Source organism: Sinocyclocheilus grahami, unplaced genomic scaffold, assembly GCF_001515645.1.
Source record: "Sinocyclocheilus grahami isolate Dianchi unplaced genomic scaffold, SAMN03320097.WGS_v1.1 scaffold671.1, whole genome shotgun sequence".
In the NCBI taxonomy this organism is placed as follows: Eukaryota; Metazoa; Chordata; class Actinopteri; order Cypriniformes; family Cyprinidae; genus Sinocyclocheilus; species Sinocyclocheilus grahami.
Window position 1 is genome coordinate 93,061 of NW_015505850.1, and position 16,977 is coordinate 110,037.

The following is a 16,977-nucleotide window of genomic DNA, read 5'->3' on the forward strand; positions in this document are numbered from 1 at the left end:
AAACTAGTGCACTCACGTGAAATCTGGGCCGGATTTAGAGAAGAGTCAGCAACGGGAGAAAGCGTTTTTCATTGTCAATGTCCGATAAATAATCCCGTTTTTACGTTTTTTTTCATGAAAAACTGCAGTCCTTTTCTCCGAATGGGAGAGTCGGTAAGGAGGGGACAGTGAACTGAGATTGTGGGCGTGTGCAAATGCAAAAGATGTTCGTTCATTGGTCAGCACCGGAATAGGAGGAGCTACGATAGCCAATAAGAGTTAGTATTTTGGAATATGTACTTATTTAAAATGTATTTCTGAAAAGGAGTGATTCACTGGTTGTGGGGCTTTTGGTTCATCCAAGATGTTCGTTCATTGGTCAGCACCGGAATAGGAGGAGCTACGATAGCCAATAAGAGTTAGTATTTTGGAATATGTACTTATTTAAAATGTATATCTGAAAAGGAGTGATTCACTGGTTGTGGGGCTTTTGGTTCATCCCAGTGACTTGAATCTTTTGAATCTGAAGAAGAAAAAAAAGAAAAAAGATTCGTTAACTGATTTGTTTACTTTCTGAAGGAGACAACGGTAAATGCCTGTATGTGTAAACAACATTTGGAAACAAGCAGAGTAACGTTACTGTTTCTACAGCATGCAGTGCCATCTGTTCAAAACTAAGCTCAGAATCGACTCTAGAAAGAATCGCGATGCATTCGGAAAATCTCAGAATCGATGCTGAATCATTTGTCGATTCGCGATGCATCGATTTATTTTCCCAGCCCTAATATATACAGTGTTGGGGAAAGTTACTTTTAAAAGTAACGCATTACAATATTGCATTGCAATATTGCTTGTTTGTTTTTAAAATAAAAAAGTTATATTTTTGGCAAACGTAAAAGCCTTTTCACACCAAAAGTGAAATGAATAAGCTTCAGGCTGAAGGGAAAGTACATTTACGTCCGTACAGTAGAATGCAGAAGAAGAAATTGCAACACACTTCAGCAATAAAAAAAGACACACAAATGTTTGTGTAGAGTCATTTTTGCTTATTAGTACGGTTGAACTGGATCATCGAAGGTCAGAAGCAAAGACATGGGTTAATAGAATGGGATTAAATACATAAAGGATATTTGTGTTGTTTAACATTTAATTATTGCAGGTTTGTGTCATATTCTGAGTTGCATTATTTTTTATTAATTTTGAGGAATCAGTTTTTTTTTTATGAGTGAGATGAATTAATGCATATTCATATTTATTTTAGAACTACAGTAACATCTGATTTCTCTCAACATGGGGACAGGAGAGCTGTCAATCAATACATTGAAAAAAAGTAACTTGCGTTACTTATTTGAAAAAGTAACTCAGATATTCTCTTGTAAATTAAAAAGTAATGCGTTACTTTACTAGTTACTTGAAAAAAGTAATCTGATTACGTAACTCGCGTTACTTGTAATGCGTTACCCCCAACACTGAATATAGATATATATATATAGTTCTCTAATTGCTGGGCTTCACTTTTATCAAGCTTTAAAAAGACAAGACATAGAAAAGTAAGTGACGCGCTTTAAATGGAGCGACTTGACTCATTCAAAAAAATGACTCGTTTCGTTCACTGGAAAGAGTCATTAAAAAACAGCGATTCGTCCACGAACGAAAGGCCACTGTGATGCACTGTAACAGCTATTGAGGAAAAGAGATTCCTGAATAGCTGCATCTTCTGACTGGTTGAATTTCAGTCTTTATCTGCAAATGTTTTGGTGAAAAAAGAAAACAAAAATAAAAACTGCAAGAGAACTGCAATCATATTACAAAACTAATTAATTCCAAAGGGGAGGAGACATCGCAGTAGGACACACCCTAGAAAGACGTCTCAAGATGGCAAGATTTTTCTTAAACCCAATTCTGGCAACAATGTGTGTGTGTGTGTGTGTGTATATATATATATATATATATATGGCCGTAGATGATATAAGTGAAAGTAAGTAAGGCTGTGTGGGTGGGGTTATGAGGCTGCAGTCCAAGGGCTGGGCTTTGTTTACAGATGGGTGGGGGATGTAAGACTGAAGTCTTGGGCTTTCATTATGAAAGTGGTTGTTGCTATGGAGACTGCATCCAGCCTAAGGCAGCCAGATGGCTGAGGCAGACCGTCTCCCGAGCCACGTCAGCAGACGGTACATTAAGACATAGACTGAGCATTATTACACATTTGCTTATCATGTGCATTATATGGTGTGCTCTACCAAAAACAAATAAATAAATAATAATGTCAGCTGATTTTCTTATTTTATACTTTATATTAAATATTGTGTAAAATACATTTGTATTATAATAATAATAACTTCAAAAAATGAAATATTTAACATCTATTATTCACATCGACAAACTGCAACTGAGTGATGAAAATGAGAATATTATTTATTTTCTATTATAATTCCAACCAATATAATAAATACTGGTAATGCTCATTTTGTTTTATATAATAATAATAATAATAATTAAACAAATGAAATAATGTCATATTTAACATATTTATATTTGTATTTATACTATACTATTACATTTTGGTTAATCAAAATTCTGTTTTTATAATAATAATTTAATAATTTTGTGTTTTTGTATTGAAATAAAGACCTATCATTCCAACATTTCTGTTATTAAATGTACAAACTGTTTATTCATGTGTATTTAAAGAAATTAAAAAGAAATCTCTAAACAATTCAAGCATCTGAAATAAACAGCATTTAGAAATGTACTGTAACAGCATGAAATCATACATATTACACAGTTCCTAGGCTTTTTTTAAAGCCACCAAAACCTGTCCTATACATTCCAAAGAGCCATTTTCAGGATCAACTGGACTATAACCATAGCATGTTGTGACATTCAATCAGCGCTTGACCCTTTATTCTCAGTTCTTTGAGACTGATGATGATTCACTCACACATCAGCCAAACACCCCCTCCCCCAAAACTCCACCCCCACAGAGTCTCAGGCTGTCTAGAAGACCACCTAATAATGCAGACCTATGGGGACCCTATGACATTATCTGTTCTCCCTAACTAAGCCTCAATGTCCTTCTCATTAGTAAGCTCAGCAGACAAAAACATTTACAACCATGAATAACTGCATCAACAAGCATCTTGTTGTGGTCACATCTACAACACACACACACACACACACACACAGACAGACAGATAAATATAGCTGGCCTAAAAACAGGGAAATAAAACCCATGTAAAAATGCACTTAAGCATCTTAGTGTATGTTTGACTTATGTCCTAACTGGAACATGGTCTCTAATTTAAAAAAAAAATCTTATATTGAAAATCAAATGCAGAGGTTTTACCAGCAATGACTCAAATAAAAGACTTTCTTTCATTTTTAGAGCATTGAAAACCACAAATTACATGAAACTCTCTATTTCATCATGGATAGGGCTGGCCTAAAAACAGGGAAATAAAACCCATGTAAAAATGCACTTAAGCATCTTAGTGTATGTTTGACTTATGTCCTAACTGGAACATGGTCTCTAATTAAAAAAAAAAAATCTTATATTGAAAATCAAATGCAGAGGTTTTACCAGCAATGACTCAAATAAAAGACTTTCTTTCATTTTTAGAGCATTGAAAACCACAAATTACATGAAACTCTCTATTTCATCATGGATAGGCGAGTGCTTTGATCTGTGGACTGGTCTGTCAAAAGAAGGAGAATTTCAGACTGCAATGACCATTCAGAGACAATTTTCAGAAACATGATGTGGTATGGGCTAAGCTATCAGGTCAATAGAATAAAACTACTACTAATAATAAAACTTTAAATTATTCATCAGACAATACACTCTGACTGTGTACTCAAAGAGTACACTTATTTTCAAAGAAAAAATATTTTTGTTACAATTTGTGGTTTTATGTGTTGAATAACAACCAGGTTTACCAGCTATTTTGATTGGTCAGTATATCATCTAAACTGAGGATAATTATTCTCGAGTCTTGGTTCATTTTTGCAGCTACAGAAGCTGGATCATCATGGAAAAATGTCGTGTACTGCCCCCTTGTGTTGCATAAAGAGCTCTGCAGGTAAAATGTCTCGTTTTCAACTGATCTCAACAAGATTTTTGAATTCATTATGTTTTTAGGATGCTGTGTAATTGCATGTGCATTATTTTTTTCTCCTTTTATAAATAAATGTCCATTCACTGTTTTAACAAGCAAACAGTGACAAAGCACCAAGCTTGTTTTCCATAAACGCAGCACAACACCTGGCATGAATGCCTGAATAAACAGAAAACATGTTTTTGTTTTAAGATCATGGGTCCACACTGTCAGAATCAAGCTCATTTGATTTGTCTTTTTCACGCCAACGCTTAAATAAAGACATAAAGCTGAAGCCCTCTTTAGTGCTTTTAAATGATATTGTTTGGCTATTTCTCTTCCCAGTACTAAACTTCAAGCTAGGCTCTGTCTCTTCTGTCTTCAACTCTGGCTGGGCTTGTGATTGTGATGAGTCAACAGATTGTGATTCCTCTTGAGAATTAAGCGGCTTGGTTTCTGAATCTTCAACAGTCTCTGTAGAGTTTTGTAGTGTGGCAATCATACCGCATTCCACAGATTTCCCTTTTCCAATAACACCTATAGAGGGAGCCGGAGATGAGTTTAGATTACTAGGCACGAATAGATCCTCTTGGCTGGTAGTTTCACAACTGGCCTCGGGAAGTGCGATTGTGTGCCGGCGATTGATAATCTGGCCGTTCTGCAGCAGAGAGCTGGATTTAGAGGTGTTTTCTTCTATGGTCATAATCAGCAGCTGTCTTCTGTCTTCCTGGACGAACGTCTGCCTGGGAGACAGGATCGGTGACAGGGTCTCACCGGATGAAATGCTACTTCGACTGGACTGGAATTGTAAAACTTTCCGTGACACCTCTCTCATATTTTGCACCTCTTTCTCTATCTGGACATCTTCCTCCTCCTCCACCGTGAATACAGAGACACGTTGATTGATTGAGGAATCGGCACTTTCCTGCACCGGGCTTGAGATTGTAATCTCTGGGTGCTTGGGCGTCTCATCCTTATCAGTGCTCTCCTTGATCAAGGGGGATTGCATGGCCCTTTTGATCCAGCTGTCTCTCTTGACCTCTCTGTTGTCAGCGGGGCGTTTCTCCGGCGTAGTGGTCTCAGTAAGATTTCCCCGTGTGGGTGAACCGGTGCCGGCTCTACGGTGGGATTGGCGACTGTTAAACCTCTGTAGGATGGACTCCAGAGCAACTCCTTCCACGTCTTTGTCTCGTGAGGAGCAGGTGGCGGTGGAACGTCGCTTGGCTGCAATCTGAGTACGCTCTCGCTGTCTGCGCTTCACCTCGACCATTTCTCGTTCAAGATTCTCCTATATGGAGAAGAGAAATGACACAGGCATAAGGTCATACCGTATCATTACGTCTGTGGAAGCCATTACTAAAAATAGGATTTTTTTTTTAAGTGACAATATCTAAACAATTTTTTTTTAAACAATAATCTAAACAAAAAACATAAAAGTAATCTAAAATATAAATAACAAAAAACATTTATTATTCAAATATTTAATATAAATATTTACTATTTATTATTACCTAATGTAAAGACGTTATAGGTGCACATATGCACAAATATTCTTTTTTATGCAGCGTCATACAAAAGCTACACTACTGTTTAAAAGTTTGGGGTCTCTTTTATGCTCACCAAGACTGCATTTATTTGATCTAAAATAGAGCAAGATAGTAATATTCTGAAAAATGATTACAATTTTAAAAAGAAATTTAATATGCTGATTTGGTGATCAAGAAACATTTCTCATTATTATCAATGTGGAAAACGTTGTGCTGCTTAATATTTTTGTGAAAAAATTCATTTTAACATGATAAAGTCTTTACTGTCACTTTTGATCAATTTAATGTGTCCTTGCTGAATAAAAGTATTAATTTCTAAATAATAACTTTCTTAATAAAAATCTCACTGACCCCAAAATTAGTGTAGTGTATATTGTATTTGCTTTTCATTTTATGGAACAACTTCTTTGTTTGAAATTTTTCAAAATCCTAAAACCTTTCCAGGTTTAAACTGTCGTATCTGCACATCATTTCAAACATTTTTGTCAAAAGTACTATTGATTTCTTTAGTTGTAAAAAAAAAAAAAGCTTCTTTAGAAGGTGCAATTACCTGAACTGCTCGTTTGAACTTCTCACAGAAAGAGTAGAAAATGGAGCAACACTCCTCTAGTTTGAACTGAGTGGGATCCTCACAGAAATACTCCGCCACCGAATCACACACAGCAGAAAGGTTTTTGAACGCTGCCTCAGTCTCCGTTAACCTGGTGTCTGCATTCTACAAAAGAACAAAGAAAAGATCAATTGTAGAAACTCTTCTGACTTCTTATTTAACAAAAACATTTCATGCAGTCAGGGAAATGTTCTGATGTCGATATGTCAGCACATCAACAGTCAAAAGACTCAATAGTGTGTTACCATACCTAGAGACTTTAGACAAAAAGAACTTGCATATTCAGTGATAAACTAAATAGGTCTTGAGGCCTCACCTGCAGAAAATCCCTCATCTGTTCTTCCAGATCTGGCTGTTTACTAGCATTCTGCTTTGCCACCTGGACTTTACTCACTTCTTTTTGGAAATCAGATTCGATTTCCTGCTTATGGATCCTGTATTGCGGAAGACAGACAATTTTTAAAAATTGTAATAAAGCTGAAACCAAAACTATAAATATTAAATGCAAAACTTTAACTTCAACGAAAATTAGAAATTTTGTTTTGGCAACTAACAGTTAAAAGTTAGTTGTAAGTTAGTTGTAGTTCTCTTTAAAGATAAAGAGAAATATTTAAAAAAATAAAAACTAATAAAAATGACAAAGGCACAAGACAAAATGACTAAAACTTATATTAAACTGAAAATTAAAAGCTTTTCAAAATATTCATAAATACTATAATAGTATATTAAGCATACTAAAATAACACTGGTTAAAATGCTGCTTTTATTGTTGAAACTTCATCACCAGATTTTTGTAACGTGTGTGTGTGTGTGTTTATATTCAGCTACAATTAAATTAATCACATAAAATAATTACAGGGAAGTGCCATATTTTTCAAACAGCAATGTGTGGCCTACCTTGCTGCATCTCCAATATGCTGTAGTTGCTCTGGGAACCTCAGCAGCAATGCATCAATCTTCTGAGCTTGCTGTGGTATCAGGCACATGCGAAAATAATTAAAATGGAAATAAAGCGGTGTGTCTTACGTGGCTCTGACACCACAGTATAATATTAAACATCATAGCTACCATCGCAACATAGTGCATGAGGTTCATTCCAGGCTTGTTGGCTTTGGTATCTGCTAGTTTGAGAAGAGATGGTATCCGGAAACCCACTGCGCTGCCAGCGTACCCTCCCTGGTGGAAAAGAGGACAGAACGATTAGGATCTCATGACAATGTAAACACACACAAGTGCAGCACATTATGCTGTTTTGAGGTTGACCGACTTTGCTCATTGTTAGCAAGCGTAACTAGATACAGTGGCATGATTATACTCACAGAGTTCATGTAGTTCCCTGTCTTCAAGACCAATCGAATGACTGAATGTAGATCAGCACATTCCAACAGCTCTGGAAATAGTTTCATACATGGGTCAGGTGAAATAAAATAAATCAAACATAGTCACAGGCATGCAGTTGCACTAATAAACAAAGCACATTTTTAAATTTCCGGGCAATCAAACCTATAAACTTAGTCATGCTCTAAGGAATTACATAAATAGGATGAACATTCAGTATGACAGTGCTTTTATAGGTGATATATATATATATATTAGGGCTGTCGATTTAACGTGTTAGGCTAATTAATTCATTATGAAAAATAATGAGATTAAAATTTTTTTATGCAATTAACGCACCCTAGGTAATTTACTCAACTTTTTCGTTAAGACATTTACCGCCACCTACTGCCAGTTTTAGTTTCTTATTTAAAGTATCATTTCATTAATGATACATTAAATGATAAAAGATTCACAAATATTCCCATATTAATAAAAAATCTGAAAATGAAAATCCATATTAGCTAAAAACAAATCTAAAAAGTTTCTTAAGCTACTTTTTCAATTTCTTTTGGGGAAATTTCTGAGCCAAATTTGATGTGTTATTAATTTGCAATTAATTAGATAATTAATTTAAAAATGTTAATGTTTTTCATATATATTTTTATTTATTTAGTCATTTAGCAGACGCTTTTATCCAAAGCGACTTACAAATGAGGACAACAGAAGCAATCAATTGTAGTATTAAAACAACTAAAAACAGATCCAAAACTAAAAGCTAAAACGTTATAAATACTACTTATACACATTTTAAAAATAAAGAAATTAAATAAAAATGACAAATGCATACAACAAAATTTCAAAACTTAACATTTAAATGAAAAACAAAAAATAAAGCTAAAAACAATTCAAAATATTAAAGAACAAAAGGTATAAGAGTATAATAATGATTCTAACATAACACTAAGCCAAACACCAAAAAAATAAAAATAAACTACATATATGTGTATGAACAACCATACACACACACACACATATATACAATATATATATATACATATATATATATATATATATATATATATATATATATATACACACACATATACATATACATACATACATACACAATATATATAAAACATTATTATTATTAAGTACATATAATAATTATAAATTACATATATATATATATATATAAATAATAAACAATTACAGGAAACAAAGTGTAACTTCCCTGCTTCAAAAAAGGGAAGAAGATTGACTTATAGGAAATAGAAGATGATCTAAATCTTACCTTGTCCAGCAGAGGTCATGACTGCAACAGAGTGATTCACTTCATCCATAAAATGTGAGAATTCCTCTTTGAGTACTAAACTGTTCAACCGTTCCTCATAGCTAGAGGAAGAACAAACAAAGAAATAAAATCATAAAGTTCACTTACATTTAGAGTAATTTTCAGTGACCTGCAAACCCAATGTCTTGTATTGATAATCAATGCCTGGCAGTGGAGATAAAACATGAACAGTACTGTGCAAATTACTTTGTATCGAAGGTGCTCTGTGTACAGTTGTGTAAGTGTGTGTTTGTCTTTGTGTGGCTGTATACACCCACCAAGGAACTTTGACAAGTTGTACCATGAACCGATCTGCCTCGGAGAGAGTTGAATAGTCTCCTTTAAAATCAAGAAGCTGACGCACCTAATGAAATGAAGAAACACAATACATAACAGTAAGATTTTAGGTCAAACCAAATGAAATTTCATTTTGAAATTCAAATGAAAGTGCTGCATAAAACACAAACGTTTATTCAAATGCCATTGGCACACTATCAAAACCTTGGAATTGCTCAACAAGTGTAACTAAGGCCCGGATCCATATATTACACCCACCTCTCCATCCTCTGGCAGTAGTTTGCACAACTCCTTCAGTTTCCCAGTACCAAATCTTTCTCCTCTACAGTTGATAATGTCATCAATCATTCCACTCACTGACCTATGGAGAAAGATGTGGTAGAATTACTGATCAAGACCTCCACAGACTATCTCAAGAGTTACAAAATCTCAGATTTTCCAGAGATTAAATGGAATTGGATCCCTCCTAATATCACTATATAAAACCCCAGTCTTCCTTATGAAATGTAAGGCAGATAAAATAAAATAAAATAAAATAAAATGGAATTGTATGCATCATACATGATTTTTTTTCAGGCTTGTAATTCAAATGAAATAGCTGCATAAAACATTATCATTTTATTTTAAAATACAATTCTTAAAATACTCTCTCCTATTCCAGTTTAATGTGCAGTGACAACAAAGATATTTGAAGGTTAATTTTCCAGTAGTGTAAACACTGCTATTATATGGCGTGTCAACATTGCTCCATTTGTTTGAGAGGCCCAACACGGCAAAAGTGACTTAACCAATGGCATGTGCTTGGGGGTGGGACTACCCGTTTGTCCATCAAATGGCAGCTGTTGGAAATGTCTGAGAAACTTGTATGAAATCAATTCATACTTTCACTGCTAGTGGAACAGACACACTTCATCTTTAAATAGCCTGATAACATTGTAAAACTCAAAAATGACAAATGACACATCCGTAACAACAGTATAGAGGAAGTGGCCAACATATGGACTTCCACACTGAGTCATACTTCACCTTGTTCTTACTAAAAAAATACCGGGACTAGACAAGCCCAATCTTGCTTTTTTAGAGATACACAAGCAAACCAAACTGGTATCACAAGCTCTAGCACTAAAAAATGTATGTGTTCATTCTAATGTAACTTCAGTCTAAGTTAAACTGTCACAATCAACTGATCAGTATCTGAGGAGAAACACTGCATGATTAAGGGAACCACTGATGATGTAAATAATGCAAACCCCATCTTATCTTCATGCTTGTAGTCTGGTAGAAAAGGTGTCTGATGTTGTCAGAAAAAAATTCATTTGGCTTGCAGAGACATGTGAGCAATCTATCGTATGACTACTGTGCGTTTCCACCCAAACATCTGCTGACGAAATGAAGAGCTTTTCTAAATACTCTTTCGTGATACACTCACCTTTTGAACTGCTTGAGGAAGATACCAATGTTCATGTTCTTCTTGGAGTTGAGGATGGTCACCTGGCAAGGGAAAAAATGTCATTATACTGTATGGACAACGTTTGACAATGACAGCTTTCAGACTGATTGTTTTTTTTATGTATATTACATAATTAACATGTAAACAGATTGTACCAAGTAGTTACTCCACCCTAATGTGTTTAATTATTTATGAGCTATGAAAAACTAATTATGATTTATGAACAACAACAACCCTGCCTATTAATTTCTTGCATTAAGAATAATCACCGGAACGTTGTGATGATGTGATTCAACTGTTGTAAAATTAGATGTTCTGCATCACAGTGTTTTTGAAATGAAAGCTATTCAATATTAGTGGAGTCCACCTTATGTAAACACTTACAGAAAAGAAGAAATCACTCCACCTTTAAAAAGAGTTCAGATCAAAGGACAAACATAGTCGAGTGGCGTCTATAAATGACACAGCATTGTCTTTTATTATTTGCAAGAGAAAGTTACATCAAATATAGTTACTAGGATGTTTTTTTTCTGGCTGTGGGCCATTGCATGACAAATCATGATTACAACACTAAAAATGTCAAATCTTTCTAAAAGACTAGCTGAAAAACAATCACATGGGATTTTTCTGGAAAACACACCAGTCCCAATTTGACATCAGACTGTTAAAGGAACACTCCACTGTTTTTGAAAATAAACTCATTTTCCAACTCCCCTAGAGTTAAACAGTTGAGTTTTACCGTTTTCGAATCCATTCAGCCGATCTCCGGGTCTGGCGGTAGCACTTTTAGCTGTAGCTTAGCATAGATCATTGAATCTGATTAGACCGTTAGCATCTCGCTCAAAAATGACCAAAAAGCTTCAATATTTTTTCTATTTAAAACTTGACTCTTCTGTAGTTACATCGTGTACTAAGACCGACGGAAAATGAAAAGTTGCGATTTTCTAGGCCGATATGGCTAGGAACTATACTCTCATTCCGGCGTAATAATCAAGGAACTTTGCTGCCGTACCATGGGTGCAGCAGCAAAGTTCCTTGATTATTACACCGGAATGAGAGTATAGTTCCTAGCCATATCGGCCTAGAAAATCGCAACTTTTCATTTTCCGTCGGTCTTAGTACACGATGTAACTACAGAAGAGTCAAGTTTTAAATAGGAAAAATATAGAAACTCTTTGGTCATTTTTGAGCGAGATGCTAATGGTCTAATCAGATTCAATGAAGCTGCAGCTAAAAGTGCTACCGCCAGACCTAGAGATCGGCTGAATGGATTCGAAAATGGTAAAACTCAACTGTTTAACTCTAGGGGAGTTGGAAAATGAGCCTATTTTCAAAAATAATGGAGTGTTCCTTTAAATTTCCTTTTGGTAAACTTCCCTTTTTTCCATTATCTATCTGATATTAGTTACCAATTAGTTCTGTATTATGTGACTTTGGCAGAAGTTAAGCCAGTTTTTAAACAGATGTTCTCTGACAGAATGTCATAGCCACCTTTTGCTGAATTTATTATGCAATGAATTAAACTTACCAAAGAGTAAAATTATGACAAAAATAGTAATTGGTCCACAATAGCATGCATAATTTACACTATAAAAAGTAATAACATGCAATTGTTTCCTTAATCAGTTTTATCTTTATTATTATTATTTTATCTAATCTATGCATTCACAATTAGTTTTATGGATAGAGTATAAGGAAGTCAGTTTGATTCAGTCACAACAGAATAGTTATATATATATATATATATAAAACAATTTATATTAAATGTTACATTAACATTTTATTCAAGTTCAAAATATAATTTAACATCACCAAATCAACCTAAATCCACTGGGTTGTACAAAAAGACTAAATTAAAGGGTTAGATCAGGTAGAAGTAGCTTTAGATAGTAATACTCTGATAGTACACTATGTGAAAGATAAGTGACCAGAGAGAAACGGTTTATGCAAAACTAGCAATTATGACACCTCCTGCATGCAGCATGAGAATATATGATGCTTGAATAACCTTCAGCTCTGTAATCACTTCTACAGTAACAATTACAGAGCCTAAAATAAACAGAAGTTAAGTGAGGTTACAACTAACTAAAAGTAATTTCTATTACAGACTGTCGGGGACAGTCACTGACCCGACCCCAGTGACAAGCTTGATGTAAGCATATGCAGATCTCTCTGATGAAGTGAGTCTGGAAACACCCATTTACTGTAAGCTTGCAGGTACAAAACAAATTTTCTGGCACATTCTACCTGAACTCACCATTTCCGGTCCTGAGGCATGGCTCGGGGACTGGCGTACACTGCAGCGGTTTGTGACCTGGACCTGTTTCTGGTCATTGCGGCTGAATAGCTCTTCCATACCTTTGGTGTCCAACTCAAACTCACTGTTCTTCTCAGCTGTCCATATGTTATGTTTGCCAAGCACAGTGTCCTTAGGTATGGCCTCCCAATTAAAATTACGCATTTTAGAGGCCCGTGTCGGCCCTCTGGTAAACGGGCTTCCACCGGAGAAGAGGGCAGGGGGTGGAGGAGGAGGGGGAGGTGGGGCATTAGGTGGTGGTGGTGGCGGCGGTGGGGGTGGTATCATGATTTGGATGTCACTTGCAAAGATACTGCTGCATCATCCCTTTAAAGAAAAGCCAGAAAAAGAAACCATATGGAAACTGTGTCTCTATGTTAATATATGCTGTCATTTAGCTGAAAAGGGAAGAATTAGTGTAGATAGGGAAGTTAACCAAGAAACTAATAAGCAATGGTGAATACATAACTAACAAAACTATGACAGTGAAAAATACAGACTTTTTGTAGATATAATGGTGGAATTAACCCTTACTATATATATATATATACACACACACACACACACACATGGTCAATCAAGTCAAGGACTAGGTTACTGTAATAGTATACAGTACCATTTAAGTAGTTGGCCTATTGCATTGGTTTGGTAATCAAAATGTTTGTATATATATATATGAGGGTACCAAACTATTACCAGCAATGAACTGTGGTTTAAAAAAATGGTACCGAGATATTTTTTTGAAAGCTTTAAAAAGATTCTACAGATAAATATAATGGTGGAATTCTCTCTCTTTGGTCTATATTATATATATATATATATATATGGATGGTGGAATTCTCTCTCTCTCTCTAGTCTGTATACATATATAGACTAGAGAGAGAGAGAGTTCCACCAATATATTTATCTGTAGAATCTTTTTAAAGCTTTCAAAAAAATATCTCAGTACCATTTTTTTAAACCACAGTTCATTGCTGGTAATAGTTTGGTACCCTCATATATATACAAACATTTTGATTACCAAACCAATGCAATAGGCCTACTACTTAAATGGTACTGTATACTATTACAGTAACCTAGTCCTTGACTTGATTGTCCATGTCCATTGTATTTTATGGTAGCTTTGTATTTTTAATTCGTAGAAATGATTAACTTACTCGTTTTGAGAGGTATCCAGACGTCCCCCAAAAGAAACTATTATCTGACGAAATTACTTTGGCTATATACTCCAAACGGGAAAAACATGCTCCACGTTACTGTCACACGGGACTGTTGGTTACTGCATAGCCAGCCGTTCAGCGGAAGAGTGATGTTGCAATCATCTGCTCTTACCTGTAGCTCACGCCCAGAACTCGTCAGCGCATGTTTCAGATGTAATTCCCGTGTCACCGTTCAAATTTCAGAAAGAACCATATAAATGGGCATTCACCCAATTTAACATTTAACCGCAGTTTCACACGGGTTAATATTTCAATGGGCAAAATATAATGGGTTTACCCTGAATTACGGAGCCAAACCTATAGTGTAAAACCATAGCCTGTAAAACCATCAGGTGCTACAACCAACCAGGGCCAGATTTACTCATAGGCATTCTAGGCACGTGCCTATGGTCGCTCGTCCAGGGGGGTCCAAACACAATGAAGATATATCTAATATTTGTTATACTATGGGCTATCTACAACAAAAGAACCAAACCCCCAGAAGACATTGAGCAAATCAATATAACAATAGGGTAAAAAAAAATGACAAACGATGTCCATGTCTTCCACCTTTTTTTATGTAGCCTAGGCTACGAAAATCATGCTTTCTTTCTCCCAGTCTCTCTCACAGATGCACACAGTACAGACACACACTCGCGCACACACGCGAACAGAAACTTCTTGTCAGCGCTGCCCCGCGAATTTATCAATAAAATAGTTTGCAGCTGAAAAGCTACATTACAGTTGGGAGGTTCTTGAAGCAGTTTAACTTAAAGATTCGCTATTAATCCATACTGCTGCTGAGACGCACATATTCACACGCGCTTAAAGGGATAGTTCACCCAAAAATGAAAATTCTGTCATCATTTACTCACCCTCAAGTAAAGGAAGATATTCTGAAGAATGTGGGAAACAGAGCAGTTCTGGGGCACCATTGACTTCCATAGTATTTTTTTCTCCTACTATGGAAGTCAATGGTGCCCCAAAACAGTCTGGTTACAAATTTTCTTCAAAATATCTCCCTTTCTGTTTGGCAGAACAAAGAAATTTATACGGGTTTGGAACTATTGAGGGTGAGTAAATGACAGAATTTAAATTTTTGGGTGAACTATCCCTTTAATCTCTCTCTCTCTCTAATAAACGTATTAGACTGCATATCAATGGCCCAAGCTTCTGTTATTAGCTCTAAAATTACGGGTTGGAATTTGCGTCAAAAAATTTGCGTAAAAAATTAGTTAAACACGGAAACATGTCAAATGTCTTGAAACAAATCATCTGAACAATGTCTTGATGTGTGGTTGTGACTCCAGGCCGTTAAAATTATTATAGAAATAATGTACTCCCGAAGTGGTTATTATGTGGTCACGTCGCCGCACCTATTAATGGAATGGTCTTTCTCAGTTCTCAAACAAATTAAGAACTACATTCGATTTTTATTGACTGAACGCAAGCGCTTATTGCGATAGAAAACACTGTAACGATTTCCACTGGTTAAGAATTATTTTTGTTTGTTTGGGTGATAATATTAGGCCTAACACCGGCCCTGCAACCAACCATAAAATCATCAACACTTACCTGTGACGGGGCTGACGAGACGTGAGACGTGTGGATCCATCTGCAAGCTTTTATTCAAGAGACGTGGTATAACAGGCAGGGTCGAACAATGGCAAACAGGTATATGGCGGGCAAAAACACAAGAATAGTCCTAGGGCTAGCGTAGGTCACCGATCGGCAGACAGAATCACAGGGGCGAGACGAGAGGGAAAATCCAGGAAAACAGGCAAAGAACAGAACCCGCAAAAACAGGCAAGGCAAAACAAGGAAAACACAGAGACTCGGAATGGGGTACAGGCTAAACAATACTCAGTAGAGAATGGTGGTTTGAGTGGGTGTTATATAGTGAGTGAGGTGATAAGAAACAGCCGTGTGCAATGAGTGCAGTCAGTGCAGTGTGCAAACCGTGCAATGAATGATGGGATATGTAGTCCGGGGTGCTATGCAACAGTTTGTGTTGTGCGAGAGTCAATGTAATGGAAAGGGTGACCTCTGGTGGTGAATAAATGGAAGTCCATGGACCGAATTCGTGACAGTATTCCTATAGGTAGATGTGATCAGCTGAGAATCAGCTGATGCAAGCTTGACTCACGTGACCAGCCAGAACTAATGCTAACGCTTAATTTGATAGATGATAGATACTTAGCATAAAGTTTGGTTTGGTGGTATGGTTCTGTTCTGGGCATGACAGGACAAGCAGGGAGTTCGTAAACGGCCTCTATAGCCGTGACAGGACAGACAGAGAGTTCCCAGACGACCTCCTTGGCCGGAACAGAAAGGCAGAGAGTTCAGTAACGGCCTCCTTGGCCGGAACAAGACAGACAGAGAGTTCATAGACGGCCTCCCAGACGACCTCCTGCATAAGCCGCCACCTCTGGAGATGTTGTAGCTGGTGCTGCTGCCTCTAGCAAATCGGCGGTGGAGTACGCAGCCCAGATACACCATAAAGCAACCCCCCATATGAAAAGTGCTGCAGACAGGGGGATGAGTTCATGAATCGAAGGGTTAGAGTGAGTGGGTTTGGGGATACCAGCTGTGCGTGCAGACACCAGTGGTGCATCCCTACTGTGACTTTAGTTGACTCAGGGGACCCAACTGTGATTTGACCTGACTCATGATAATCAACTGTGACTAGACTTCAGAGCAATGTACATTTTACTACACATTTGATTGGAAAAATTACACATTTGTGGGGAAATATATATATAGTACTGGACTATATAATGAATATATATATATATATATATATATATATATATATATATATATATATATATATATATATATATATATATACA

The 16,977-nt window shown here is 36.2% G+C and overlaps 1 protein-coding gene across 1 annotated transcript; it reads right to left on the bottom strand.

Moving 5' to 3' along the window:
- Positions 1-3,523: 3,523 nt before the first annotated feature.
- LOC107559008 (FH2 domain-containing protein 1-like) lies at positions 3,524-14,241 on the bottom strand. The gene is made up of 12 exons (XM_016242714.1): positions 14,084-14,241; positions 12,888-13,253; positions 10,610-10,671; positions 9,439-9,541; positions 9,162-9,247; positions 8,845-8,945; positions 7,550-7,620; positions 7,299-7,406; positions 7,128-7,198; positions 6,547-6,664; positions 6,171-6,335; positions 3,524-5,361 (listed from the first exon to the last, which is right to left on the bottom strand). Exons 2-12 carry the CDS (start codon positions 13,212-13,214, stop codon positions 4,288-4,290), a joined length of 2,286 nt encoding a protein of 761 aa, XP_016098200.1. The 5' UTR covers positions 13,215-13,253; positions 14,084-14,241; the 3' UTR covers positions 3,524-4,287.
- Between the last annotated feature and the right edge of the window lie 2,736 nt (positions 14,242-16,977).